Raw genomic sequence first — 25,161 nt, forward strand, 5'->3', positions numbered from 1 at the left:
AAGGGAATAGCATGAGTCATATTGACATAGAATGAGTCATATCCGCATAGCATGAGTCATATGTAAGGGAGTGAGTCATAAAGGCATGGAATGAGTCATATGGACATAGAATGAGTCATGTCAAGGGAAAACAGTGGAATGTCTCGGATCCTCCTAGAATATTCTGCGCCCTGAATATTCTCACAGTCCTCCTGCTTTGATGCTGCGCCGAAACTGTTCTCCTTGCATCAGCAAGTGCTTTGCATGATTGAAGTCAATGTCGTATATGTCTTCATTGTCGATTCCCAGCCAGTTATTGAAGATACTGTCCACCAAACCTTCCATTACCGATCTGTATATTCCAAATGTAGTGGCTTGAAGCTGGTACTTGTGGTACAGTTCAGGCCTGGAAGGGATACGTTCAGCGCGCAGCGACAGCTTAGTTTGGCATTCGAACGATCTCCTAGTCTGACAGCGCACCAACAGAATGGTCACGCTGAGCACTTTATTTGGACTATAATGGACAAAGCGCAGTCAATGCGGCTAGAGTGGCTCTCCACCTCCAGGGGATCATGCACCACAAGATGAGCCGCAGAGACCAGTGAGAGAAAGGAAACCAGTAACTCGCCTGGGTAATATCTATGGTGAATCGCAGAATCCCATAGAAACCTATCGCAACATTGAGTCAGATAAGGAAGGATTTAGTTGGTGAAAAAACTAAGACGTCTCGCATACCTCACCAGTCTAAGCAGAAGACCTAGCTCTGCCCCTCCACCTTGCGACCCTCCAGCTCGATCCCCGGGTGCTTCACATGAGCCAGTCGCTCCTGAAGCCTCTCACCTGCAGTCTGAACAAGACGCTGATGAGTTACTTCTGGCACAGCTATGCCGGGAAGGGGGAGTACCATTGATTAATGACCTGCTTCTGAAGGCAATTTTGCCTGAGGCAGATGATCCAGACACATCCAATGTCAGAGAATGGATGTACCATGATATCCTTCGCTTACCACCAGAGAAGCAGAAGGAATGGAGAGCTGCTTGCCACAAAGAATTCGATGCACTTTGTTGGTGCAGAGTCTTTGACTTGGTTGACTGCCCTAAAGGGCATAAAGTCATAAAATGTCGCTGGGTATTTGACGTCAAAACTGATGGACGTCATAGAATGAGATTAGTCGCTAGAGGCTTCTCGCAGGTTGAAGGTATAGACTTCGACCAAATATTCTCACCAGTTGTGCATTTTGAGACAGTGCACCTTATGCTCATGCTAGCAGCACTTGAGGACTGGCACGTATCTAGACTCGATGTGCGCAATGCCTACCTTTATGGCAAACTGGATGAGCAAATTTATGGAACAACCTGAAGGCTTTGCTGTAAAAGGCCAGGAGCACAAGGTTTCTAGACTGTGCTGTGCACTCTACAGACTTAAGCAAGCGGGGCTTGCTTGGTGGTGCACACTTGCTGAGTCTTTGGAGCTGCAAACATCTAACTCCTGATGCTGGCATCTTCTCATTGAGAAAGATGGCTGCATGGTAATTATTGTCATCTATGTTGACGATGCCTTGTCCTTTTGGCAAGGACAAGTCCCTCGTGTCAGATGTTAAGACACGATTCATGAATAAGTGGGAATGCAGGGACCTTGGTGATGTCAAGGCATTCTTACACATGTGCATTACAAGGCAAGGCCGAGAAATTCATCTCGATGAGATTGCCTACCTTGATAAAGTGCTGCAGCATTGTGGCATGCAGAATGCAAAATCTGCACCAACTCCTCTCCCTGCAGGTTATCAACCTGAGCCTAACAATGGCCCAGTCAATCATACCCTTTGTAGCCAGTTGCAAACCGTGATCAGTTCCTTCTTTACATTATGCTTGGAACTCAACCAGATATCAGCTATGCAGTGACCAAGTTAGCACAATTTGCTGCTAATCCATCTCAAGCCCACTTGGATAAAGTGCTGTATATCTGCTGCTATATAATTGGCACTCGCAATTACACACTAGCTTTTGATGGTGCTAGTGGACTTGTTATTACTGCTTGCACTGATTCAGACTGGGCATAAGATCCCAGTCCAAAGAAGTCCCAAACTGGTTACTTCCTCAAATTAGCGAATGGCATATTCATTTGGCAGTCAAGAGCACAAAAACTGTTGCGCTATCCTCCACTGAAGCCAAGTACATGGTGCTCAGTGATTGTAGCCGCCAATGTGTATGGGTTAGACACTCTTCAATGAGTTAGGCTACCAACTTGGCCCCATCCTATTTGCGGTGACAACCAAGGATCTATATTCCTTGCACCCAATCCTGTCACCGAGCGAAGGTCTAAACATATTAACATTTACTATCATTATATCAGGGAAGTCGTTGAGCAGAAGAAAGTTGAAGTATTCTACATTGACAGCGAAAATGACCCTGCAGACATGTTCACTAAGAACTTAGGACATGTCAAGTTCTTGCGCTTCAGAGCACAACTCAGACTTAGGTTCTAAAAGTGATCTAAGTCAGCCCAACACTTGCCTGCACAATTATCAGCGGCACTTAGCAAGGGGGAGTGTTGAACTAGGTGCTGACTTAGCTGCCAGGTTCTACAATGTACCAGAACATACTGGAACCCTCTGGAACATTCTGGTATATTCCACTATTGTACAAGGCATGGAGCTCATGTGGGTCAGTGACATCATAGGTGGGGCTCAGTAGGATTAGGGATATTCCATGTAGCTTAGTCAGCTTATGGGCCACAGTGTATATAAACCCTGCAGCTCTGCTGCCTAATGACAAGGGTCGTTCATATGAGCTTTACCAGTAGCATTAGCATCCAACCAATACAGGTGAGTTGTGTAGGGCGCACTGTGTGTGCTGCAGCCTCCATAACTCTTCATCAGTGTGTCCCTCTGGCTCTCCGCTCCTCACTACCAATGTCCCTAATTGCGAACGAGATCATGCTGCGCATTGCCCAAGCTCATGACAGCCTCATTGAAATCCGCCCCAACACCGTATTCTCATGGACATCAAGGAGTTCAAGAAGAACCACATTTCCAGTACTGGTCAGAAGGCCAATACTTGGATGAGGTCCCTCTATACGCACTTCAACTTGAAGATGCTTTGTGCTGCCCAACGTTACCGTAGTGCTTGCACTGCCTTGGAGAGCCTTGATGCACTGGGGGACTGGTGCAACCAACGGCTAATCCTTTGTGATGAAGATATCCAGGGACCAGGCAAGGAGGAAGATGAGAAAGCCAAGGAAAAGGACAAGGACAATTGGCAAAGCTGCTATGAGATATCTTGGATATGGACTGTACGGCAAGGATCAATGGGTGATAGCAGTGAGGATGGGACTAGGGAGTTCAATGACAGCATGTGCATGGAATGGGTCAAGGCAAAGGCCTGAGCTGAATGCTGGGAGGAGGAATGTCTCTTGTTGGTCGAAGAAATGCGGTGGGTGATTGCCTTCTTTGAAGGCAGCATGGTGGCAAGAGCAGGCATGTCGTCATCCTGATGCTCCTCCAGATGTCCGCTGTGGGATTGCGGCCTATGCACTCAAGCAAGCCAATGACAACTCACTGTATTGCGACTCTACTTTGTCAATTGCCTACCTATAACTTATACAAGCCCTTCTACATGTGGTTGTATCATCAGGTCTGGGTGTGCTAGTGCAGAACTGTCAGACATTGCAAAAGGCTCCAGAAGGTCATATTTGACAATTTCCTATGTAATCAAGTGGTTCGAGCGAACTGGATCCTGTTACCCAAGGCCCAAACCAGGCCGCCCGAGGGCTCTCAGCATGTCTGATCACCATTTTGCTGTCCTCCAGCTGGATCAAGGGCGCATCAATAACACCAAGCAGCTCCAGGACCAGTACTTCACACATGTTTCCACAAACACTGTTCGCTTCAGGAGGAAGGGTTGATCTCAGCAGTGTGGAGGGAGGTCCCCTATCTGACAGAGAGGCATAAGTGGGCACGGCAGGTTTAGGCAGTGGTGCAGGGTCATATTCTCTGATGAGTTGAAGATCAGCATGGTTGGCTCAGATGGTAGGAAGATGTGTTGGTGGAGGCAGGGAGATGCTGCACAGCACAGGTATACCCAGAAGACAAGGAAGTTTGGTGGAGGGCAGCTGACGGTTTGGGGATGCATCACATCCAAGGGCATCGGCAGACTTCATTGGATTACGGGAACATTGGCAGGCCCTGGCTATGTTCAAATTCTTGACGATCATCTTCTTGGGACCTTACACGATTATAGGATGAAGCCTCAAGACTACTTCTTCCAGCAAGACAATGATCCAAAGCATTGTTCAAAAGTTGCCCGGGTCTGGAAGTGGCATCCATATCCTGCCATGGCCAGCACAATCCCCTGACCTGAACATCATAGAGCATGTATGGGACTACCTCAAGCGGAGGATACATGAATGGGACCCCCAGCCGGAGATGGTGGATCACCTTTGGGCAGTAGTCCAGGAGGAGTGGTATGGGATTGGAAAGGATTTTTGCGGAGGTTGTATGACAGTTTACCAGACAGGGTGGCAGCACTAATGAAGGCAAAGGGAGGGAATACTAAATATCAATTTTTGGCAAATTTTTGGCCTGTTCTTGGCTGTGTATACTGTTGACCTTTGAGCCTGGTAGTGGTTGGGACCATTATCCTTCATGAAAAAATACTGTACCAGCCTCCTATCCTTTGTAGTGGGCTCCAATTTTCCATATACATTTTCAGGTAGCCTATAATAGTCTAGAGCATGAGATGAAATTGGATCAAGGTCCATCATTCCCGAGCTACTGCCACATAACCCAGGCTTTTGAATACTTTTCGACCCAGTGTATGTTGTGCAGCATATCGGGTGCAGGATATATGTTGTGAAATAGTGGCTGTGCTATTGTGTCTGGTCTTGCCGAAATTTCATTGTGGCGACATGGAGGCTTCCTGGGTAGCGTGGTAGGGCCGAGGTCAGGGTGAGCGGGTGTTGCATGATGGAGCATGGGGTTCACATCATTGGGAGGGCACCTGGGCAGGCATGGTGATTTGTGTTCAGGGAGGTGGTGTTCCAAATCACCAGCTAGACCTGAATGCAAGTTTCAAACTACCTCCTCATGTGCAACTTATCAGTACAAAAGGGTTTGGTGAAGAATGCCGATGTTGTTGTTTAGAGCCTACATTGTCAATTCATTACAGTGTGGCTCCTATGCAACAATTTGATGCCCACCTCAAGCATCAGTGATGAAACCTGCTGCATTCGAAGGATTACATTTGATTTCCAGCCAACATTTTCAAGCTGGAAAGTTCAACACCCCCAATTCCCTCTCAGGCTTGCCAATGCAACTACCCTCCACAACTGCCAAGGACTCACCCTTGACAGGATTGTGATTGGCCTCTGAACTGGGGTCTTTCCACATGGTCAACTATATGCAGCAATCTCAAGAATTCATGACTGAATACAAGGGCACACATCAAAGGAACAATTCACAAAAATGTTGTGTACAGCTAATTACTGCTGTAACATTGTACTAATACATAAGACCTAGGGACTGGCACGGGCCCTTCCGGGGACTGCCTGTGGTAATTCCACGGAAAGGATTTCCGCGGGAAGCGGAGTTTGAAACTCCCACGGAAACCGTACTTGGCGATACATACTCGAGTACATCGAGAGGTGACAGGCGCGGACATCTCCCAGCCAATGAGAAGCCAGCATTGAGTAACAGCCACTCCCGCGGATGACGTGGGAATAAACTTCCGCGGAAGCCTTTTTCTGCGGAAGAGGTCCCGCTCAGGCGGGTTCCGGGATTCCCGCGACTGTGCCAGTCCCTAATAAGACCATTGATAACAGCTTCTGTCAGTGCAAGTGTTGGAACCAGTGTGTTAGAGCAGTGCTTCATGCTGCCAGAACTTGTACACTCATATGACAATGTCCCCATGTCCATGGTAGGATGATATCTTCATAGATCATTTGCCATCAGCTGGTCCAACCAGGGACTTGAGGGCACTTGGAAACCAGGAGCATCCTACTCCTCAGTTTCATCTTTGTCATTTTAGGCTATACAAGGTTGGTATTACTCAATATTAGTTCAGCTGCTCTACTTCAATACAGCTGCATTTGCTAAGGGGCCATCAGAAGTTCTGACACATTGACAAGCCCACACATGACTTCGGGGGTCATGATCCAATCTGCAACTAAAACAGTTTCCACTTGGTATTTAGTATGTACTCTATCTTGAAACTAAGGTACGCCCGCTATCCACACGACACGTAAGTTCCAGGAGTACCAAAAGAGAAAAGGCCGACGAACCTGACTGTCTTCCGTTCTCCCGTCGCAACTTCAGTCTTCGCACGATTCAGAACCTTCTGGAACTCCGACACCCGATGACGCATCCTAGAATGCATGTAGGCCTTCGAGCACTTGATATGATAGTGCAGGTAGTCACGGAAAAGCTGGATGTGCGATATTGCGCCTTCAGCCAAAGGCTTGTTGGCGAAATGACGAGGGAAAAGCACGAATGTAACATAGCCGATGTCGTCTGTGTCGCGCAGGCCCGGCACATGTCTTATTTCGAGGGGTGGATCTCTACTTGAATAGAGGACTTGGGGGGCATTTTGAATAGTTGGAAGCCGTCTCGCGTCAACAAATTCCTACAGTAGTGGTCTTTAACATGTTCGGGAGTCTGATGGCGCATATTTACCTGGAGGAAAACCTTTCCGAGGATTCTGTCCGTCTCCTCTTTGAATATCGTCGAGAAGATCACAGTGACACGATCAGCAGAAGCTTGCACGTAGATGGCCTCTTCGTCGCGGTAATGTATCTGCATAAGTTCGCCCTGCCCACTGCCGGATGCCTCCAATTCTTTCTGAGTTTGGAACGCGCGCTCAAAGGGTGCGGCGAGAGCGTTGCGCTTCAGCAGGGAGACGGATTTGACAAATGACTCCCGAGCCTCTGTATTCACTTAAGAGCATCGCATGGAAGGTATCATGAGCGACGCACCAGGGTCGGAGGGTACCTGATCCAAATCGATCTCGAGGCTCACGTCGAACTCCGGTTCTGCGGTGTCCTTCACCAGGCTCCCGTATTCACGCTTCAAGATATCGAGCGCACCGTGCTTGACGAGATCGCCCCAGCACCGGATATTCATCGAGAGCAGAACCACTGTCTTACGCTCAGGAGTCGAGAGTCGGAATCGGACGTCATCATAGTCGACGAACTGGACCTCAAGGGCAGAAGGCCTATTGCAACGAGTAGGTCGGTACGCGAGCGGGAATCGGAGACCTTTACTTACCTGACTAGCTTCTCGCTGAGGGTGGTTTGGATAATAACGTTGTGAGGCTGGTCGAGTCGGTCAGCAGGAGGCTTTCACAACGTCGTCGAGGTAAACAGACCTCTAGCAGAATCATGGCAGATGCGTTCAGCGGGGCACGCAGCAGTGGCGGGCTTGGACGCGGGGAGAGAGCCACGAAACCAAACAGAGACAAACATTAGGCATCAGCCGGAAAGCTTCAAGTCGCTAATCGACACTGCTTCCACGAGTCTGTGACTTCAAAAGACACTGCAAGACTTCTATCACCCGACAAAACAAAATGGGTGCGTCTGCCTTGTTCACTGTAACTACCCCGTCGCTGAATATGTCTTGTAGCGCCAAAGAAAGGCCAGAAAATGTCTCTCAACGAGTTCCTTGGGGATAATGGCGAGTGGACTTTGTGAGATCACATTCAGCATCGAATTGATATGTCGCCATAGCCCTGGGCTCATGGGCAGACGAGATGGATTCTTTGCCCACCGCCCGTGAGTGTCTTACTCAGATATGTCTCATTGTCCTCTCTTTTGACGATCCACGAAGCGTCTGCGCGTACCGATGATGATCATTCCCGGCCAAGTGACAGAGGTTTCGGAAGACGGGACGACTTCATGTCCTCCAGACGTTAGTGCACCCACATCAATTATCCCCCCTCACTGGCTCACATGTTACAGCGGATCGTCCGCCTAGGGAAGATTTACCTCTCCCTACTCAGCCCCCATATACCGCTTTCATTGGCAACCTCGCCTTTGATCTGACGGAATCGGAGTTGGAAGAGTTCTTTGGCGGATCCAAGGTAAGTTTGCGCGTATAACTATTGCAAATCGCACTGGTTGTTGACGTTGTGACAGGTAAAATCCGCCAAAATCATCAAGGATCGTGAAGATAAACCGAAGGGCTTTGGATATGTCGAATTTGTTGACTTGGACTCCTTGAAGGAGGCTTTGGACAAATCGGGATCAGTGAGTAATGGCATGAGCTCTTCCTGCCAGAAAGTTCTTACGCCTACCTTAAGAACTTTGCCGGTCGCACCATCCGTGTCAGTGTGGCAGAACCCCGTAAGCGTCTCTCTCAAACATCGATGCTGCTTCTCTAACCGCGTATATAGCCAAGGAGCGTGGAGGTTTTGGCGCAGCGGATGACGACGCAAAATTCTCCGGCAATTGGCGGCGCGAAGGTCCACTACCTGATGCGCCAGGCTCGCGTGACTCCTCTCGTCGTCGCTTCGAAGGACCGTCGGGTGAACGGCCTGCATCTGCATACGAGTCCGTGAGCGACTGGCGTTCCAGCCGACCTGCCAGGGCGCCGGCTCCTGAGCCGGAAGCGCCGTCATTTAGACGGAGGGGTTCGGGATTCCTGGGGGGCGAAGTACATGCCCCTCCCTCGGACGAACAGTGGACAATAGGAAGCAAATTCAAACCCAGCACAGACGAGGTGCCGACCAGTAAATTCGGCAGCGTCCGGGGTCGGAGTGAGGTGAATCAATCGCGAGAGACAGCGGCGAGCGATGAGCCCTCTGACTGGCGCAGTTCTGCGAAGCCGAGACCAGTTACTAGGAACAGTTCATCTCGTGCGTCTGCATGTTCCTCTCCGTCCTCATACCAGTCTGATCCGCATCCAGCGACTGCGTCCACCCCTCCTACACCTCAGATGGGTCGCAGGAAATTGGAACTCTTGCCGCGAACCAGTGGCTCTAATAGTCCTTCCCCTCTCGCTTCCCCCAAGATGGCGCCCAGTACAGTGAGTTCCAGTTCGAGTCGTTCTAATCCCTTCGGGGCTGCGAAGTACGTTCCTTCCTTAAGTTACGTCGAACGGCATTTGACATGGATCCCTCACTTAGGCCTGTCGACGTCACGGCCCGAGAACAGGAAGTCCTCCAGAAAATCGAAAGAGAGCGAGAAGCCACTAAGGAACGCGTCTCGCACCCCATGTCGCGCACCAGTTCTCGTACAGGATCAGAGCGCAACGCTTCCAACTTCACCCGCTCGCCTCCGCCTGCCACTGCCAGTCCCCCGACGCCCAGTTCACCACGCAGCTCTACAGCCCAGACTGCTACCGTGCGCCCCGCTGTAAGCTTCGCCTCTGCAGCTGGGGGCCGCAAAGAGTCTGCGTCAGAGAGGACTGAAGACACGTCTGAGACCTCTAAAAGTACTGATGAGCGGGTTGCTGAGGTTACCTCTCAGATTGCGGAGGTCGCTATTTGAAGGGTCTATGGTATAGCTATTGTTACGTCCTCCTGACTTATTGAAAGATGCTTTGAAACGCTATCCATATCTTATTCAGCACGCCGAGTTAGCACTCCCCTTAAATCTGGTCCCATCGCCCCGCGCATCAGAATTGGCACGGATTATTTCAACGTTTGTAAAGGTTGTTATCGCCGGTTTGTCTACCTTGGCGTACCTCAGGGTCGACATATTTCATTCGTCCCCGGCCTGGTAGTCTGATGTTAGAGAGAACTGTGGTGTGGCAGTCATGTTACCGTACCTTTGAATCGAATCCCGGTCTCACTCTCTGCAGAGTTCGCATATCTGCTCTTGAGGGACTCCAAGTGTCTCCGCCGCTCCTCGGCAAGACGCTCCTGCTCTTCCCTTTCTAATCTCGCATCATACTCTTCGGGCGTCTCCTCCACATCCACGTCTTTCTTGGAATTACTCGCTTCCTGGGTGCCACCTGGAGAGCGACTTCTGCCATGCTTGCGTTTATGCTTGTGCTTCTTGCGGTGTTCGCGATCTCGTTCGGGTGTGCGGGATCGCCTCCGCCTTTTGTGTTTCTCGTACCGTTCATCTCCACTTTCTGAAGAGGGCGCGCTTCCGCTCCGTTCTCTCGACTGCGTCGACTTCTCCGACTCTGCGATTACAGCTATGAGATCGTTTCGGGGCAATTGAGTGAACATAGCCTTACCCTTTCTATCACCCGCTTGCGCCTTGCTCTTCAGCTGTAGTTCCCCGCAGTTCGCAATGACCACGGGCACCTGAGGACGATCCTTCTCGTCAACGGGAATGTCGGCAATCTTCTTGATGACTTCCTCGTAGCCTCTAATGACTTTCCCAAATACGACATGCTTACCTAAAGTGCGGTGAGGTCAGCATGAGGAGGAAAAGGTGATGGCTGGGCAGGGTATGGACCGTTTAGATGTGGGCAGTCACGTAGCGTGACGAAGAATTGAGAACCATTGGTATTGGGACCCTTGTTGGCCATGCATACCAAGCTATTGACAGGTGGTCAGAATGTCTGCGGATTGCCGTGCTCGGGCGCGTACCCTTCAGAATCCAGGGGCCGGGAGAGGTCCTCGTCCTCAAAAGCACCCCCATAGATGCTCTCGCCGCCTGTGCCGTTCCGTTTCGTAAAGTCTGGGGACGAGAGTCGTCACGGGCTAGAGGGAAAGAACCAGGACAATGTGTAAGACACCACGTACCTCCGCCCTGGATCATGAAGTCCCGGATTGAACGATGGATAATGCTATTCTTGTAGTACAATGGACGCTCCGAGACTGGCGACAGGCCCTTCTCCCCAGTGCATAGAGCTCGGAAGCTGGCAGCTATAAGTTACATACGAGCAGATAACAGGTGAATGCGGGCTCACTTTTCGCATGTTTTGGGTGCTGCGTCATTGAATAGTTCGATAACAACCCTGCAAAATCGCTCAGCACGACGGCGTAGGAGCTATGATGTATAACAGACCTTCCTATGGGATTGTTGTCGACAGCAAAGTCCATAAACACCCTTGGACGGGGCATACTGGGCGACCGTCGCGTATTCGAAGAGAGACTCAGACTACAAAAGTACTAGCCACAGTTTGGACGCGTCTCTTCCCATGGACTTGATGCGGCGCCACGACGGATCCGGAGACTGGCAAGTCCCCTGTACAGTGTACACGCTCAGCACACGGTCTCCGAATCGCCAGCGGCAGCTTGGACGCCCTTCCCATCTGGCGACCTGCGAGGTCTGACCCTGAGGCGCAGTGATACGAGACCGCACCACCGGATCTGTCCAGCGGCAATAGTCACTCCTGAGGAATCCTGCATCTGCGCCTCCAATGCGGGAATTCAATGCTGTGGTGCTCGGAGGTGAGTCTCAGGAGAATGAGGACGATTAATTTTGGAACCAGAAAGTGTTTCCAGCTGGAGGAGTTGGCAAGTCTGCGCTCACAGTGAGGTTCATTCGTGATGTATTCGTCGAGAACTACGACCCTACCATAGAGGGTAAGCTGCTCTGCTATCACCCCGCGGACAGGGCTTAAATCTCAGCCCTTAGAGGAGTACCGGCGCAATGTCGAGGTTGACGGCGACCTATATTCGGTAAGCAGAGATCGTCCGAGTCTCTAATACCTTCCCCAGGGGAAGAGGCCTGCCGAATCCCGTCTTGCCATCAGCCTCCCTCTGTAGTCTGGTATGTGAATGCTGCACTATCAACAATGGCTGTGTCATGACCGTTATTCGTACTCTGGAAGTTTGCCATGCCAGTTCCCCCTAAACGCAATCCCAGCATCACGGACTAACTATGAGCGTCACTTAGCTTGAGGTCCTTGATACGGCGGGTGCGGAGCAATTCACCGCGTTAAACGAAGTTTATATGAAGGTTCTGGCCCCTCTTTCCTGTGGTACCGACGTCTGACATTTGCTCTTCCTTGTCACAGTCAGGCCGTGGCTTTATTTTGGTCTTTAGGCGAGCATTGATGCTACATGGTATGAATATCTCTGACAACCGGCGATAGTTTGACACAAGAAGCTAGTCTGCGAGAAGTTGACAATCTGCGGCAGCAGATATACAGGATAAAGGGTGGTAATACAGTGCGTGGATCTCCGCTCCGCTGCATCCCTCCAAAGTTCTAAATGTTTGAACTCCATAGAATGTACCAATAGTGGTCGTCGGCACCAAAATGGACCTGGTAAATGAGAGGGAAGTGCAAAGAGATACAATCCAGGACCTTGCCACTCGTTGGGCTCTGCCGTTCTATGAGACGTCTGCCAAACGAAACTGGCATGTCACTGAAGTCTTCGAAGACCTCGTTCGACAGATGCGGGACCGTTATCCCGCAGATCCCACCAGGAAAAAACGGAAGAGAGCGTCCAATCGTTGCCCGATAATGTGAATATTGGGTCCGACCAGCTATAGAGAGTAAGCCCACTCATCTGCAGTGCTGACATCGCACTCATCGTTCCTATTAGCCGATCTCTGAACTGTATACACCATCAAGTCTGCGTACTTTATGGGTCTATTATCGACTACCATATCTTCCTCTTGAATATCTATACCCATTTGAGCCTATGCAGCTCATGTGCTAGGCACTCAGTGCATAGATCGACTTTGTACAAAACAAGGGGTTGCGCGGGCGCGCTACTCAGACATATTGCATTAGTGACGAGAAAGTTAGACGAGAATTCTACCAAGATTTACAAGACATGCTGCAGTGCTGAGGTGCTGAGCATGGGACAAATGTGGCCCCGCGCCGAGTGGCGCCAGGTGGCGTCGCGTGTTTGCACTTGTTGCTGTTGCTTTGTCAGAACATGAAGAAAATGGGCACCGCATTTGCTCGACACTTCATTCTCTTTTCCCTCCATCCTTTACTATCCCATAGACATGGTACGTGGCACGCGGCTTTTTTCTTCTTTACTTGCTGAGTCTCCCATTTTCAGAGTCATTACGGCAGCGGCGGCGGCTACGGCGGTGGTTACGGCGGCGGTTACGGCGGTTACGGCGGTGGTGGTGGTAGCTACGGTGGAGGTGGAGGAGGAGGTTGGGGAGGAGGAGGAGGCTACGAAGACAAGATGTCTGGGTTGGGCGGAGGTCTCCGCACCATCAATTGGGATTTAGAGAAGCTGCCAAAGTTCGAGAAAAATTTCTATGTGGAAGACAAACGTGTCAGTGCCCGGAGCGACAGAGAAATCGAAGAGTATCGTCGCAACAAGGAAATCAAGGTTGGTCGGAATTTCCCACATTTGATGTCTCCGCTGTTGTTGACTAACATTTTTTAGATTCAAGGTCGTGGCGTGCCGCGTCCTGTTACTACCTTTGACGAGGCGGGCTTCCCTGAATACATCATGTCCACCATCCGCGCACAAGGATTTAGCGCACCAACCGCCATTCAATGTCAGGCATGGCCCATGGCACTAAGTGGTAGGGATGTTGTCGCAATAGCGCAGACGGGTAGTGGCAAGACCATTGCATTTGCACTGCCCGCGATGTTGCATATCAACGCGTAAGTGGACTGGAACCACCCTTCACAGCAATGTACTGAACTTCTCTATAGGCAGCCGTTGCTGGCACCTGGTGACGGACCAATCGCTCTAATCCTTGCTCCTACGCGTGAGCTTGCTGTACAAATACAGCAGGAGTGCACGAAGTTTGGGTGCGTTCACTAGCTCTGTACACATGTCAGCTTGTGCTGATAACCTTCCTCGCAGGTCTAATTCTCGTATTCGCAATACCGCTATCTACGGTGGAGCGCCCAAAGGTCCTCAGATTCGTGACTTGCAGCGTGGTGTCGAGGTTGTCATCGCCACACCGGGGCGTTTGATCGATATGCTTGAAACTGGAAAGACAAATCTCCGCCGTGTGACTTACCTTGTCATGGACGAGGCGGATCGCATGCTAGACATGGGTTTCGAGCCACAGATTAGGAAGATTGTTGGGCAGATCCGGCCTGACAGGCAAACACTCATGTTCAGCGCCACATGGCCGAAGGACGTGCAGAAACTGGCCAACGTAAGACTACCTCTCCGTCGGCCAATTCATGACACTAATCATTGCCTCAGGACTTTTTAAGAGATTTCATCCAGGTCAACATTGGCTCCATGGAGCTAACAGCGAATCACAACATCAAACAAATCGTGGAAGTCTGCAGCGAGTTTGAGAAGCGCTCCAAATTGATTAAGCATTTGGACCAAATCAGCGCAGAGAACGCCAAAGTCCTGATTTTTGTGGGCACGAAACGAGTGGCGGACGATATCACCAAGTACCTCCGTCAAGACGGGTGGCCTGCTTTGGCCATACACGGTGACAAGGAACAGTGCGTTGATCGCCTTCCTGATCATTAGCTGTCACTAATATTCCTGGTTCCTGGTTAGACGTGAACGGGACTGGGTATTGGGCGAGTTCAAGGCCGGCCGTTCGCCTATTTTGATTGCCACCGATGTTGCGTCGCGTGGTCTTGGTACGTTCTTCCTTTTTATGACGAGCGTTGCGACGTCGTGCGCAGAGTGGCGAGCGACCACATGCACCGTTGACCTGCCTGTGACACCAGGCATGTTACGGGTATCCAGGTTACAAGCGTATTGTTCTTTCACAGGTTCCTAGGGCCCGCAACCGGACGACAGGCACAGCTTACAAGGCGCATGGCTTGATAGAGGAATCTCGGTCTTTGCTAAGTATCCCTCTGACCTCTCCAGCAGGATTATAGACGCTCCAGGCACTGGAGCGTCTGTGCCTGATTTCCAACGAACGTTGTAACACTGTTCCTTGGCATGACTGGTGGTTATGGACTCTCAAAGCTGTGGATTATGGAACGCTCCTGGATCGTTTCCCCTCTGGTCGGCCCATCAAGATGCGCTTGCCTTGCCTGTCTTCGAGCCGGACTAGCTTTTGAACTGTTTAGTTTTGAGCAGTTTAATTAAGGCCCTCTGGAACCCTTTGTATACGCTTGGCCGTAGTCAGTCGCTCTGTGGCTGTCGACGCGCTTGTCTATTGGTGATCTGGATATGTTTATTGATTCATGTCTACTTCTATGCTTGCCTTTCTCGACATACTCATACTCGTGCGCCCTTTGTTGCTCTATTGTCTATCTGGCTGTTCGTTGCGTCACCCAGACGTGAAGGACGTAGGCTATGTCATCGTGCGTATTTCCTTGCTGATGATTCATGGATCGTCTGACCTTGGTTGGTAGAATTATGACTTCCCCAATAACTGCGAGGACTACATCCATCGTATCGGCCGTACTGGCGTAAGTCCTGATCAGTGATGGTATTGTCCCCTAGCTGACCGGTTTGTTATATAGCGCGCTGGGATGAAGGGTACCTCCTACACGTACTTCACCACCGATAATGCCAAGTCTGCCCGGGAACTTCTGAGTATTCTCCGGGAAGCGAAAGCAGAGATACCCCCTCAGCTAGAAGAGATGAGTATGTTCTCCGGTGGTGGCGGCGGTCGCAGTGAGTTGGACACCCTTGTTCTTCGGTAGTGAAACTTACCATCATCGCAGGTCGCTACGGAGGTGGAGGCGGTCGCGGTAGGGGCGGTGGTGGTGGAGGCGGTGGTAGATTTGACCGCGGTGGAGGTGGGGGCGGTTATGGTGGAGGCGGTTATGGAGGTAGAGGCGGAGGCGGAGGCGGCCGCTGGTGAGGATAGCATTGCTTGGTCTACATTCTGCATAAATTATTGTACTGCTATGTCTTGGAGGTGGGGAGGTACCGACGCCATGGCGTAAAATCCCCTGAGTTGTAATAGATTGAGGAGCTGCTGTACTCTTGTCTTCCGCGGGTAACGTGTTGCACCCCAGCCAATGGGGTGTATTGTTATATGTTAACCTGACTGCAGCTTCGGGCTGGTCGCAAAGCGCCATCGTCTACACTACTGGTACTTGTATCTATGGCCGTGCCTGGCTCCACATACGTTGTAGGCGGCATAGTGGTAAACGTGTATGAGGAACCCCTCGTCCGTTCGGATGTATCGCCTATTGTTCTCTTCTTCCTTCATGGGCGACTAGGGTCTGCTGTAGGGCTTGAGCCTCATGTACAAACGCTCTTCCAGGAGCTGCACCATCTGCGTGAAACTAACGCCAACTTACACCCTCTGATCATCGTGACATTTGTGAGTGACTGTAGCCTTGCACCTCCTCGGTCGCATTGATCGACCAAGGGCACTCAACCACAGGATCAACGCAATCACGGAACAAGATTGGCTGACCCCAAAGCGAACGAGGCGTGGAACAAGAAAGACCTGGAGAGCCATAACGAGCGCCATGCGTATGTCTAACTTCGCCCCATGACTAGGGCGCCAGAGACTGACAGTGTGTCCCGTAGGATCGATATGTATAGCATCCAAAGTAGGCGATCAGGGGCCGTCCGACCTACGCATGGCTGATGTCTACGCATCTAGCGGGTACAGCGAGAGATGTTACCTTTCTGATTGACTTCCTGCCGGCATATATCTTCCCTCGTGAGGAAAGGACCATCGCCGACTGGGCCGTAGCAGGTATCAGCTTCGGTGGACATTCTACATGGATTGCTCTGAAATCAGGTGAGCGAGAGCAAGAAGACGGCAGCGTCCTTCTTAAGCCGTCGCGGCAGACAAGCGAATCTCGACTGGGATACCCATCATCGGATGTCCTGACTATATTGCTCTGATGTCTGACCGGGCGCAAAAGTCATCGGTGCCATTCGAACCGCCCTATGCGCCAGAGAGTTTCTTGCAGTTCGTCCGCAAGAATGACCCTGTCTCGACGCCATACTATTCCGCGGACGAATCGAACCCTTACTTCGGGAAGAAAGTGCTCGTGCTGTCCGGCGCCCAGGACAAGTTGGTGCCTTGGAAGGCTTCGCAAAGTTTCGTAGATAAACTGGATGTAGGACCCCAGGGGAAGAAGGAGGTTATGGTCCAGGAAGGAGCTGGGCACGAGTGTACAGAGGCCATGCTCAAACGCGCAGCAGGGTTTCTGGCGGAAAACGTACTTCAAGCGTAGAGACAGCATGTTTGTATCGTGTATTATGTAATATCAAAATCAGGTCTGTATATGCGCGGGTGTGTATTACTCTTCTGCCACCATGTCCGAATCTGCAACTGAGGTGGAGACGGGAGCGCATGAAGTCCGCATCACACTCCATGGGAAGATGCAGACATGGGTTGGGTTCGCGTTGGACTTTCTGGCTGTAAGGTGGCACGTACGCTGGGGCAGACGCATGCACTCACGGGATAATGCAGAAGAACGAAACTCGACCGTTGGTACTCCACACTCTACCCGCTAAGCGGGACAAGGAAAGCGGTCCAGAGGATGCCGACAAGGATCAAGTAAAGCGTGGCCTGCCTCCTTCGACGGCCGCGGTTCCGCGTCTTACCTCAGTGGTCGAGATCATCAAGCGAGAATTCGTCAAGCTAGACGGGACGCCGGAGGAGCGTACACTGCACCAGTACAATGAAGTGGGCTGCCTGGATGAAGATGAGCCACCAACAGCAGACGAGACAGGCGAGCAGGCTAGAAGAGACGCCCTGATGAAAGCACTGGAAGGCAAGCACCAGTACGTCTTGATGGTACTTGCCACGAATGGGAGCCTGAGTATTACAATTAGTCTGAGAATTAGCAAAACGCCGTACATGAGAGTGACCCTTTGTCGCAAGGAAGTGCCGGGCCTGAACGCAACGTAAGTGCTGTGTCTTGTGAGAAGCTGTCCTCTCAACCCTTGCCAGATATCAAGGAGCTGTAGCGAAACGACTGTCGAGGTCAGCAAAGGCCAGAGCGAAGAAGAGGGCGGCGGAATAGCGTATTTGGGCTGATAAGTGTGTATTACATAATTAGCGGAGTGGCAAAAATGTGGCTCAGGCGTCGCGTTTGTTCGCTGTTCAAGTCGCCATTATTAACGCTGCACGCCGCCAGCACCCAGCGCGTCCTGGTTCCTGCGCTCTGCTTTTCTGATTGTACGGCACTTCACGACCTTGAGCAGTGCTCTATATCGCGTCTGTAATCCCTGTGGCTGCGGACACGACACCCGTATTTGTTGAGCGAGGCGCTCTGCACGAGCCAAAGTAGGCCATGGCCCGTAGAACCGTGACCGCGTCGACCCGCGCCTCCGCGATCGCTTCTCCTACCCCGCACCCGACACAAACCCCCGTTCCCTCCAGTTCCAATCCCGACCTTGCCCTCCTTCGACGACAGTGGAAATGGGCCGCCTTCAGCCAGCTCTTCTACACCTTCTCTCGTCTCTTCGCCGTCGACGATGTTACTTTGACGGTCAGTACTGTTGTCCACACTTCCGTGATCTGTCCCACGCTACTTGCTTTCCCATCGTATCCCTTTCTTTCGAGTGGAGGTTAATGTCATACATTCTGTACCTCCAAACAGGACATCGAGGAGGACCTGGTTCACTCTCGAGCCATAGTGCTCCCGCGTATCATGGCCCGATTATTGGGTACGCTATCGGGAGACAGGAAAACCAAGTGCGTTACCTTCCTGTGACATCCTAATTGTGCACCTGTCCTTACCGCACTGTAGCCTGGACAACTGGCAATCCGCGCTTCGTCGCCAATATATGAGACGGAAGCCTGAAGCTAATCCTATTGGCCCTGAGCCTCCGAGAACATCTGGAAGCTACGAAGAGCCATACATCCAGCTCAGTAGCCGCCTCCAATCCACAGCAGAGCCCGAGCATGAACCAAAAGTGGAGGATGCGGAAGACCCCGTCCCAGAATCCGCCCAGAAAGACACAGGTCCATCGAGTGATGCCATGGATGGGCGCACTGACGGCAGGAGGACAGAGGCACCTTCCTCTCCAGCTCCATCTTCCTCTGAAGCCAAGCAGGGGCACCCAGTAGACTCCGCTAACACATCCTCACCTGCGACCGCCGCTGAGCAACCTCCCTCCAAGGACTGGTTGGACCTACCGATGCTAGAGAAATTAGAATCGATGCATACTGTGGTCGAATGGCATTTTGATCACCCGGCCAGACTCAGGAAGATAATGAGGGACGATGATGAAGGTGCTAACTGGGTGAGTCTCAGGGATGCACCTCGCCATAGGTGCCCTACGTGCCCAGTGACTAACGATATGCTAAGCGTATTGAACCTATCGGGTATGACTCAAAGGCTAATGCATATTGGTTGATTGGCCGTAAGTACTCCTGCAGTTCCTATAGTTCTACTGCGTATTCATTGATCTTGCTAGCGGACCGTCTATGGATTCAGCGCGTTCCCCCAAAGCCGCCACGTCCTCCAAAGCGCAAACGAGCGCCTGCCAAGAGCACCACCCGTAAAGGTAAACAAGCCCAGACCTCTCGTGCTGCTGAACCGGCCTACGAAGAGGAGGAAGAGCCCGAAGAGGACGTCCCGGCCAGCAAGGCGCCTCGGACGCGAGGTAGTCGAGCCACAAGGCAGACGAAAAGCGCGGCAACTCCTGCTACTCCTGGCCCACGGAAGGGAGACCGAGCTGCCAAGAGACAGGCCAACATCAAGCTCGATGCTCAGGCAAAAGCGTTTGAGGAATATCAACGGCAAGCTGCATTGGATGCGAAGCAGCGGCCTACTAAGCGGCAGAAGACGGAGCGCTCCCCAACTAAGGCTCCTCCCCGACCGACAGGGACAAGAGTTAGCAGTCGATTAAGGGGCTCGACTGTTGATGAAGAGTGGCAACAGGTACCGGAAGAGTGGTTGAAAGAGGATGAGGAACAGCCGGTAGCTAGGGGCTCGGTCGCCAGACGGACTCGGGGAGCAGCTGCAGCAGCCAGAGCTACGACCGGGCTGGAGAGTGACGCGGATTCGATCAGTGAACTCACTTCATTGTCGGATGAGCAAGAAGATAGGACGCTCATAAATGACGAGCAAAAGGAACCGGTGCCCGAGCCTGTCCCTGAATCTGCTGATGTTGCGAAACGATCAAGTGAACGGGTACAGCCCGAACTGCCTGCTGACTTCGTGGAATGGGAAGCAGTGAGTACTTCGTCTGCTACAATTGAGACGACGAGCCCTGATCCTCTATTTTAGATTTGTGTGACGCTTTACGAGTGGGAACATGTTGCAGAGCAATTTGCAGGGTCTAATCATTACGCCGAGAAGGCTCTTTATAAACGTCTAGTGAACGACATCGTCCCTGCGGTGACTGCAGAGCTTCGTGTACGTCCTACTGGGTCGCCGCTGATGCTTGCGACGGCTGACATCTCGTCGCAGGAGATTGAAAGGAAGAAAAAACTGGAAGAAGCCATTGTGCACCGTAAGAGGTCGTCTCGGATTGCTACCAAGGAGAGCGTCAGAGAGCAGGCTCGCATGGAAGCTGAGCGTCGGGCGGAGGAAGAGAAGGCTTTGGCTCGCGCGAAGAGGGCCGAGGCGCGTCAGAAACAGGAGGAAGAATCTAGGCGGAGAAGAGAGGAGGCGCGTGAGCGGAGAAGGAAGGAACGCGAGGAGAAAGAACAGAAGGCGCTGCAGGAAGAGGTGCAGCAAACCGCCGATAGCAGGTCCGTTACCAAATTCACTAAGGGTTTATCTAGTCCTGACAGTGAGATAGCTCGAAACCCAACGGTTCTGCCGCTCCTACCCATGATGCTTTGCAGTTACAAGACCTGGCACAATCCTCCAGCGGCACGACTAGTGGGATTCAGACCCCCTCAGGTAGCGACTGGGAGGTCCACTGCGAGGTCTGCCGGAAAAGAGGGATCAATATAGTATGCGTCTCAGACATCCAGAAAGCATAGGCACTGATTTGGTCTTTCATTAGGACAACGACGTTCCTCTGGTGCAGTGCGAAGTGTGCAAGAAATGGCAGCACCAACAATGTCACGACCGCGTCGACGAGGCTAATGGTCGTCGAAGACGCAACTGGAACCATCCTGATTATCATTTCATGTGTCAAGCGTGTCAGCCTACGCCCTCTCACACTTATGCTACTGGGTCGGGACAACACTCGGCATCCACAAATCCTGGCTACCCCTCGAAGAATATTACCCTGCAATGGAACCACTCTCGTTCCAGTAATGTGTACCCCTCGCCTGCCACGGGTACCCTTCCGTATCCGGGGACGGGCTCCTACATTGGAAACCCATCTTACGCGCCCCTCAATGGCCATAGCCATTATCCGCCGCCAACTCAGCCGGGTCCGGTTTCGGGATCGCAACAGTTCACGCCTATCCAGTTTGATTATTACCAACCCCCACAACACAGTGTTCCTGCGAATCCCGGACCTTCACAGTATAATCAGTCTTCCTATGGTAGTCCCTACGGGTCGTATATGCAGCCCGCCCTCGCAGCTCCGGTAAGTCCTATCTAAATGTTGGCGGTAGGTCTATCTCACGTCCGACCCGCCAGGCCCCATTACAAGGACAGATCCCGTCAGCGAGATGGAACACAGCGACGCCCGCGACGAATGGGTACCACACGAACGGGTACCCTCCCATAGAGCCACGACTACCACCAAGTCAGGCCCTGCCTACAGGGCCGCGGGTCGATCCGCGTATCCCGGCTGCAAACATTCAGCAGTCATATCGTCCGCAACTGCAGCCTCGTCAAACAATGGACTTCACTCCCTCATAACAGTAGCTCCGATTTCCATAATTTTATATCGCATACTAGCTGGAGCGATCATTTATTGCACATACCGCCTAGAGTCAGCAACATCCCTGCAATCGTCGTTATCTCGCTTGATGTACACGTTCATCCAATGTAACTTACACCGTCTGTATAACACAATTGTACCCCTCTTCGAACATGAGATACCTCAAAAAAGACCATGACGTTTACTGAGCTCTGAATCTCAGCGGAGGCTCTGAAAGTGTGTGTATTGAGGGTTTTTGAAAGGGAATGGGTCTAGGTCAGGCCCCACATAGCTGATAAGTGGTGTAAATCGCTGGATGTGAAACACGAGTCCGGACATACTTACTCTGTCGGCGCGAGGACACGAAGCCCCCGGATGTGCGTATCCTTGCCATTCATATGGTTCGCAAAAACTATAATCTGCAATAGGTAGGCGGGGACGGGTTTACTATCGATGGTGTTTTGACTGAATAGTCCATTATACGTGGATGCGGAAAAACGTACAAGCCGTCGCCGTCCTCGTTGGGCTCTGTGGTTACGTCGAAGGTTATCCACCCGTCTGGCTTGTCTAAGGTAATGATCCGGATATCTTGCAAATCGTTCATGCCGGTGCCTGCTCGCACACAGAGGGTAGCAGGGGTATAGGAGTCGTCGAGCGGGAAACTCAGGTGGATGCTGAGTTTCTAAAAGTCGTCAGCAGAGGAGCGTCTGATCAAGCGCTCAACTAACTTGGATATCTACTCGGTACGGGAAGGTTATCGTGATGTAATGCGGTTGAGAACCATCTGAACTGCGAGCTGTTAGGGCAAATGAGGATGGGGGTGAAAATGAGACATACTGCCAGAAGGTATCTGGATCTCCGTCTTGTAAACATTCGGGCCCGAATCCAAACTTGTATGATGAGACTGCCCAGCTGCCCAAGTGACCAATATCTGGCCATGGAAGCTTGGGTATTGATCTGCCTGCAGACTCCATCGTGATCAGCAGTGCAATCGGCGGCGAGCACCCATTAAACTGACCAGGGTGCACAATATGGGCTACTTCGAGGCCCGTCGGTACAGGCGCAGCAGCCAAGGAAGCTGGCACTGGATTTGCGGCCATGACATGCAAACCGAACGTAAAGTTATGCAAAGCTGCACGGCACGCGCTTAATGAGACGCGATCGGCACGTGACCCTCGCGTCGAGTCGGAGAGGCCTTGGACGCATCTCCGAAGATCCCCGAACATCTTTTGCGGTCTCCCCTTCGCCAGATAAAAGTGTTTACAGCATACAATGAGTGCTGCTGGGTTGAATCACCTTGATGACTATCAGCGCTATGGCAGGCAGATGATTCTCGACGGTTTCGGTTTGCCTGGTGCGGCAGAAGACATTAGCGTCTACCTATCCGTTCTTACCACAGGTTAGGCCAAGTTGCTTTGCAAAATGCCTCTGTCGTGGTCGTTGGAGCGGGCGGGCTTGGATGCCCGGCTTTACAGTATCTTGCTGCGTCTGGCATAGGCAGGTCGTCAGACTCGACGAAACAGTACCTAAGTCGTATTGATTGGTCGAAAGGTCGGATCGGGATCGTCGACCACGACGTCGTGGAATTATCAAATCTGCATAGGCAGATACTGCACACTGAGCAGCGTGTAGGGATGCCGAAAGCCGAGTCTGCTGCTGAAGCGATCAGAACGTCACGTCCCAACTACTCCTAGTTCTATCGCTTGTCCGACTGAATGGCTCTTACAGTCTCAACTCTAAGATCAAGATAAACATTTACACCGAAGCGTTGTCTGCCCTGAATGCTCTGGATATTTTGAGCTCCTACGACGTGATTCTGGATTGCACCGATAATGCCCCAACTCGATATCTGCTTTCTGACACCGCGGTTGCTCTGGGGAAACCCCTCGTTAGCGGTGCAGCTCAGAAATTTGACGGGCAGCTATGCGTGTACAATCTCAACAACGAGGGGCCCTGCTACAGATGTATATTTCCGAAACCGCCAGCGCCGGAGCACGCCGGTACCTGCGAGGAGACAGGAATATTAGGAACTGTGACCGGAGTAATCGGAACTCTCCAGGCTCTGGAGGCGATCAAACTTCTCGCTGGGATGCATGGTGAGTTACATCAAGCCTGTTATAGCAGTTCGTACTGACCGACCTGCCTTCATACGCGGTGCGGCAGAGGGGAAAGCCTCTCTTCTCATATATTCGGCTCTAGGCGTCCCTCCATTCCGAAGCATCAAACTGAGATCACGGAGGCCAACATGTCCGGCTTGCGGACAGGAGGGCTTAAAAGAAGGTCAGATTCGAGATACAGATTATGTTGCTTTTTGCGGCGGTGGGCCTCCCGACTGGGAAAAAAAAGGGATGATGCAAGGCGACCCGGGCCTGCGCATAACACCGACAGTGAGTGGTGGATCGGAGATAAGCCCTGCTTGCAGGCTCATCCATGACCTAGAAATTGAATGATATCCTGGCATCCGAGGCTGCAAGCCATACGAAAATATTAGACGTGCGGCCGCGCACCGAGTTTGGCATCTGCCATTTGTGGGAGTCAATCAGTATGCGCAAGCGCTTTCTGTAACTGTTATGTAAGGCTAAGCCGAACCTCTGCTTTGCAGACATCCCTCTCAAGGAACTGTCAGCGAATCCAACAACAACAGCCTCCGTACTGGAAGATGGCGTCAAAGAAGTGTACGTGGTCTGTCGGCTAGGAAACGACTCCCAGATAGCCGCAGACGCGCTTCGAGCTCTGCGGAGGGATGTTGTGGTGAAAGATGTGATTGGGGGTTTGAAAGCATGGAGTCGCGATGTGGACCCAGACTTTCCCGTTTACTAAAGGTATAGAAAAAAATAATACAACAGATAGGTCTTTTTCAGTGCCTAGCTGCAATCCCGACCGCGAGATGAGCATCCTGCGGTCGGGATTGTAACTACGCCTTTCAAGTCACGCTGTCCGATCAACTAGTTGAATCTGATGGGATTGCACCATCGTGCTCCGCCCTATTGTGTTTTGAAGCTCGTGTCATTTCATCTGGTAAGTACTCACACTCTCGGTAGTCGCGTCACTTCCACGAGTTCCCCGGCAGTGCGCAGGTCGTCCTATTTGGCCCGGTAAGTATTTCCCATATTCATATCTGAACCGCGGCTAGCACCGGCCCACTGCGGGCCTGCAGCCGCGGACGGATTCTGTGTCGGGATAGCCGCGATACATGCGCTGGCTATCATAAAAGCGGGGTCGCGGCGTGAGCTCACACCAAGATTTTGAGCTCGCTCCTTATCTTCGGTCTTGTACCACCTGCGCCCCAGCCTTACCAGCTACCTACGCACACACCTCACGCACCCCGCTCACCCCTACACACCCAATCAATCACCTAGTCACCTAACACTATCTTCATCTCTTTAGACATGGGATCCAAATCCTACGCTATCATGCGCGCCACGTACGACGCTGAGTACGCGATGAAGAGGAAGTACCGCAAGGTCCAGGTGTGGTTCAAGGAGCTGGCGAGGGACCCGATGGATATCGGCAAGCCTACTCGCGCGGTCACGCACCACGACCTGGGAGCGATGAAGACGATGATGCCGTTCGCCGACTACAACACGTTCGCCAAGAGGAGGTCGATCATGATGAACTAGGTGGATGGGGTCAAGGTGTCGTGTATCATCTTCTTCGCTCGGCTGCTATCTCCCTCCTTGTAGTT

General features: G+C 51.8%; 11 protein-coding genes across 11 annotated transcripts; 8 read left to right on the forward strand and 3 right to left on the reverse strand.

The window, feature by feature from the left end:
- Positions 1-2,976: 2,976 nt before the first annotated feature.
- Positions 2,977-3,363, forward strand: GLOTRDRAFT_130508 (uncharacterized protein; the record flags this gene model as incomplete). The annotated part of the gene is made up of 1 exon (XM_007869263.1): positions 2,977-3,363. One exon carries the CDS (start codon positions 2,977-2,979, stop codon positions 3,361-3,363), a length of 387 nt encoding a protein of 128 aa, XP_007867454.1.
- A 2,584-nt stretch (positions 3,364-5,947) lies between these two features.
- Positions 5,948-7,368, reverse strand: GLOTRDRAFT_111557 (actin-like protein ARPC2). The gene is made up of 6 exons (XM_007869264.1): positions 7,338-7,368; positions 7,238-7,284; positions 6,946-7,184; positions 6,647-6,897; positions 6,256-6,596; positions 5,948-6,200 (listed from the first exon to the last, which is right to left on the reverse strand). The coding sequence occupies exons 1-6, from the start codon at positions 7,350-7,352 to the stop codon at positions 6,176-6,178; spliced, it is 918 nt and encodes a 305-aa protein (XP_007867455.1). The 5' UTR covers positions 7,353-7,368; the 3' UTR covers positions 5,948-6,175.
- Positions 7,369-7,694: 326 nt separating this feature from the next.
- GLOTRDRAFT_44499 (uncharacterized protein) lies at positions 7,695-9,456 on the forward strand (the record flags this gene model as incomplete). Its single annotated transcript, XM_007869055.1, has 8 exons — positions 7,695-7,740; positions 7,796-7,876; positions 7,927-8,048; positions 8,104-8,214; positions 8,268-8,310; positions 8,361-8,822; positions 8,874-9,036; positions 9,093-9,456. Coding segments are annotated over 8 exons (1,392 nt in total), but the record flags the coding sequence as incomplete, so codon positions are not given.
- Positions 9,457-9,604: 148 nt separating this feature from the next.
- GLOTRDRAFT_130511 (uncharacterized protein) lies at positions 9,605-10,988 on the reverse strand (the record flags this gene model as incomplete). The annotated part of the gene is made up of 8 exons (XM_007869265.1): positions 9,605-9,684; positions 9,737-10,099; positions 10,154-10,318; positions 10,378-10,460; positions 10,512-10,602; positions 10,668-10,783; positions 10,835-10,882; positions 10,933-10,988. The coding sequence occupies 8 exons, from the start codon at positions 10,986-10,988 to the stop codon at positions 9,605-9,607; spliced, it is 1,002 nt and encodes a 333-aa protein (XP_007867456.1).
- A 172-nt stretch (positions 10,989-11,160) lies between these two features.
- Positions 11,161-12,651, forward strand: GLOTRDRAFT_62641 (uncharacterized protein). Its single transcript, XM_007869266.1, has 8 exons — positions 11,161-11,318; positions 11,373-11,453; positions 11,506-11,549; positions 11,767-11,829; positions 11,888-11,916; positions 11,966-12,041; positions 12,101-12,369; positions 12,420-12,651. The coding sequence occupies exons 1-7, from the start codon at positions 11,288-11,290 to the stop codon at positions 12,341-12,343; spliced, it is 567 nt and encodes a 188-aa protein (XP_007867457.1). The 5' UTR covers positions 11,161-11,287; the 3' UTR covers positions 12,344-12,369; positions 12,420-12,651.
- Positions 12,652-12,915: 264 nt separating this feature from the next.
- Positions 12,916-15,766, forward strand: GLOTRDRAFT_100489 (DEAD-domain-containing protein). Its single transcript, XM_007869267.1, has 10 exons — positions 12,916-13,169; positions 13,227-13,450; positions 13,502-13,600; positions 13,656-13,956; positions 14,007-14,260; positions 14,319-14,404; positions 15,057-15,082; positions 15,134-15,190; positions 15,245-15,398; positions 15,449-15,766. The coding sequence occupies exons 1-10, from the start codon at positions 13,020-13,022 to the stop codon at positions 15,586-15,588; spliced, it is 1,491 nt and encodes a 496-aa protein (XP_007867458.1). The 5' UTR covers positions 12,916-13,019; the 3' UTR covers positions 15,589-15,766.
- Positions 15,767-15,808: 42 nt separating this feature from the next.
- GLOTRDRAFT_78065 (uncharacterized protein) lies at positions 15,809-16,927 on the forward strand (the record flags this gene model as incomplete). Its single annotated transcript, XM_007869268.1, has 5 exons — positions 15,809-16,056; positions 16,120-16,211; positions 16,269-16,291; positions 16,345-16,485; positions 16,536-16,927. The coding sequence occupies exons 1-5, from the start codon at positions 15,835-15,837 to the stop codon at positions 16,925-16,927; spliced, it is 870 nt and encodes a 289-aa protein (XP_007867459.1). The 5' UTR covers positions 15,809-15,834.
- An 82-nt stretch (positions 16,928-17,009) lies between these two features.
- Positions 17,010-17,812, forward strand: GLOTRDRAFT_139514 (uncharacterized protein; the record flags this gene model as incomplete). Its single annotated transcript, XM_007869269.1, has 4 exons — positions 17,010-17,114; positions 17,167-17,480; positions 17,532-17,603; positions 17,650-17,812. The coding sequence occupies 4 exons, from the start codon at positions 17,010-17,012 to the stop codon at positions 17,720-17,722; spliced, it is 564 nt and encodes a 187-aa protein (XP_007867460.1). The 3' UTR covers positions 17,723-17,812.
- Positions 17,813-17,992: 180 nt separating this feature from the next.
- Positions 17,993-21,475, forward strand: GLOTRDRAFT_139515 (uncharacterized protein; the record flags this gene model as incomplete). The annotated part of the gene is made up of 10 exons (XM_007869270.1): positions 17,993-18,190; positions 18,302-18,396; positions 18,452-18,947; positions 19,013-19,067; positions 19,122-19,882; positions 19,937-20,065; positions 20,120-20,403; positions 20,454-20,610; positions 20,664-21,197; positions 21,251-21,475. 10 exons carry the CDS (start codon positions 17,993-17,995, stop codon positions 21,473-21,475), a joined length of 2,934 nt encoding a protein of 977 aa, XP_007867461.1.
- Positions 21,476-21,817: 342 nt separating this feature from the next.
- Positions 21,818-22,450, reverse strand: GLOTRDRAFT_106651 (galactose-binding like protein; the record flags this gene model as incomplete). Its single annotated transcript, XM_007869271.1, has 4 exons — positions 21,818-21,923; positions 21,980-22,158; positions 22,205-22,265; positions 22,314-22,450. The coding sequence occupies 4 exons, from the start codon at positions 22,448-22,450 to the stop codon at positions 21,818-21,820; spliced, it is 483 nt and encodes a 160-aa protein (XP_007867462.1).
- Positions 22,451-22,748: 298 nt separating this feature from the next.
- On the forward strand, positions 22,749-24,361 carry GLOTRDRAFT_116767 (uncharacterized protein; the record flags this gene model as incomplete). The annotated part of the gene is made up of 7 exons (XM_007869272.1): positions 22,749-22,830; positions 22,881-22,973; positions 23,028-23,148; positions 23,205-23,572; positions 23,640-23,863; positions 23,916-24,018; positions 24,079-24,361. 7 exons carry the CDS (start codon positions 22,749-22,751, stop codon positions 24,294-24,296), a joined length of 1,209 nt encoding a protein of 402 aa, XP_007867463.1. The 3' UTR covers positions 24,297-24,361.
- Between the last annotated feature and the right edge of the window lie 800 nt (positions 24,362-25,161).

Source organism: Gloeophyllum trabeum, assembly GCF_000344685.1.
Source record: "Gloeophyllum trabeum ATCC 11539 unplaced genomic scaffold GLOTRscaffold_00009, whole genome shotgun sequence".
NCBI lineage: Eukaryota > Fungi > Basidiomycota > Agaricomycetes > Gloeophyllales > Gloeophyllaceae > Gloeophyllum > Gloeophyllum trabeum.

Bases quoted from the DNA above. Each gene is read 5' to 3' on its own strand.
- GLOTRDRAFT_100489 (XM_007869267.1), top strand. From the start codon at position 13,020: ATGTCTGGGTTGGGCGGAGGTCTCCGCACCATCAATTGGGATTTAGAG. The intron at 13,601-13,655 runs GTGCGTTCACTA...CCTTCCTCGCAG, and splicing joins CAGGAGTGCACGAAGTTTGG to GTCTAATTCTCGTATTCGCA. The intron at 15,399-15,448 runs GTGAGTTGGACA...CCATCATCGCAG, and splicing joins CGGTGGTGGCGGCGGTCGCA to GTCGCTACGGAGGTGGAGGC.
- GLOTRDRAFT_62641 (XM_007869266.1), top strand. From the start codon at position 11,288: ATGCGGGAATTCAATGCTGTGGTGCTCGGAG. The intron at 11,319-11,372 runs GTGAGTCTCAGG...AAGTGTTTCCAG, and splicing joins CAATGCTGTGGTGCTCGGAG to CTGGAGGAGTTGGCAAGTCT. The intron at 11,830-11,887 runs GTTCTGGCCCCT...TCCTTGTCACAG, and splicing joins TAAACGAAGTTTATATGAAG to TCAGGCCGTGGCTTTATTTT.
- GLOTRDRAFT_111557 (XM_007869264.1), bottom strand. The intron at 6,898-6,945 runs GTGCGTCGCTCA...AAGTGAATACAG, and splicing joins TCAGGTACCCTCCGACCCTG to AGGCTCGGGAGTCATTTGTC. The intron at 6,597-6,646 runs GTAAATATGCGC...CCACTACTGTAG, and splicing joins TCGGAAAGGTTTTCCTCCAG to GAATTTGTTGACGCGAGACG.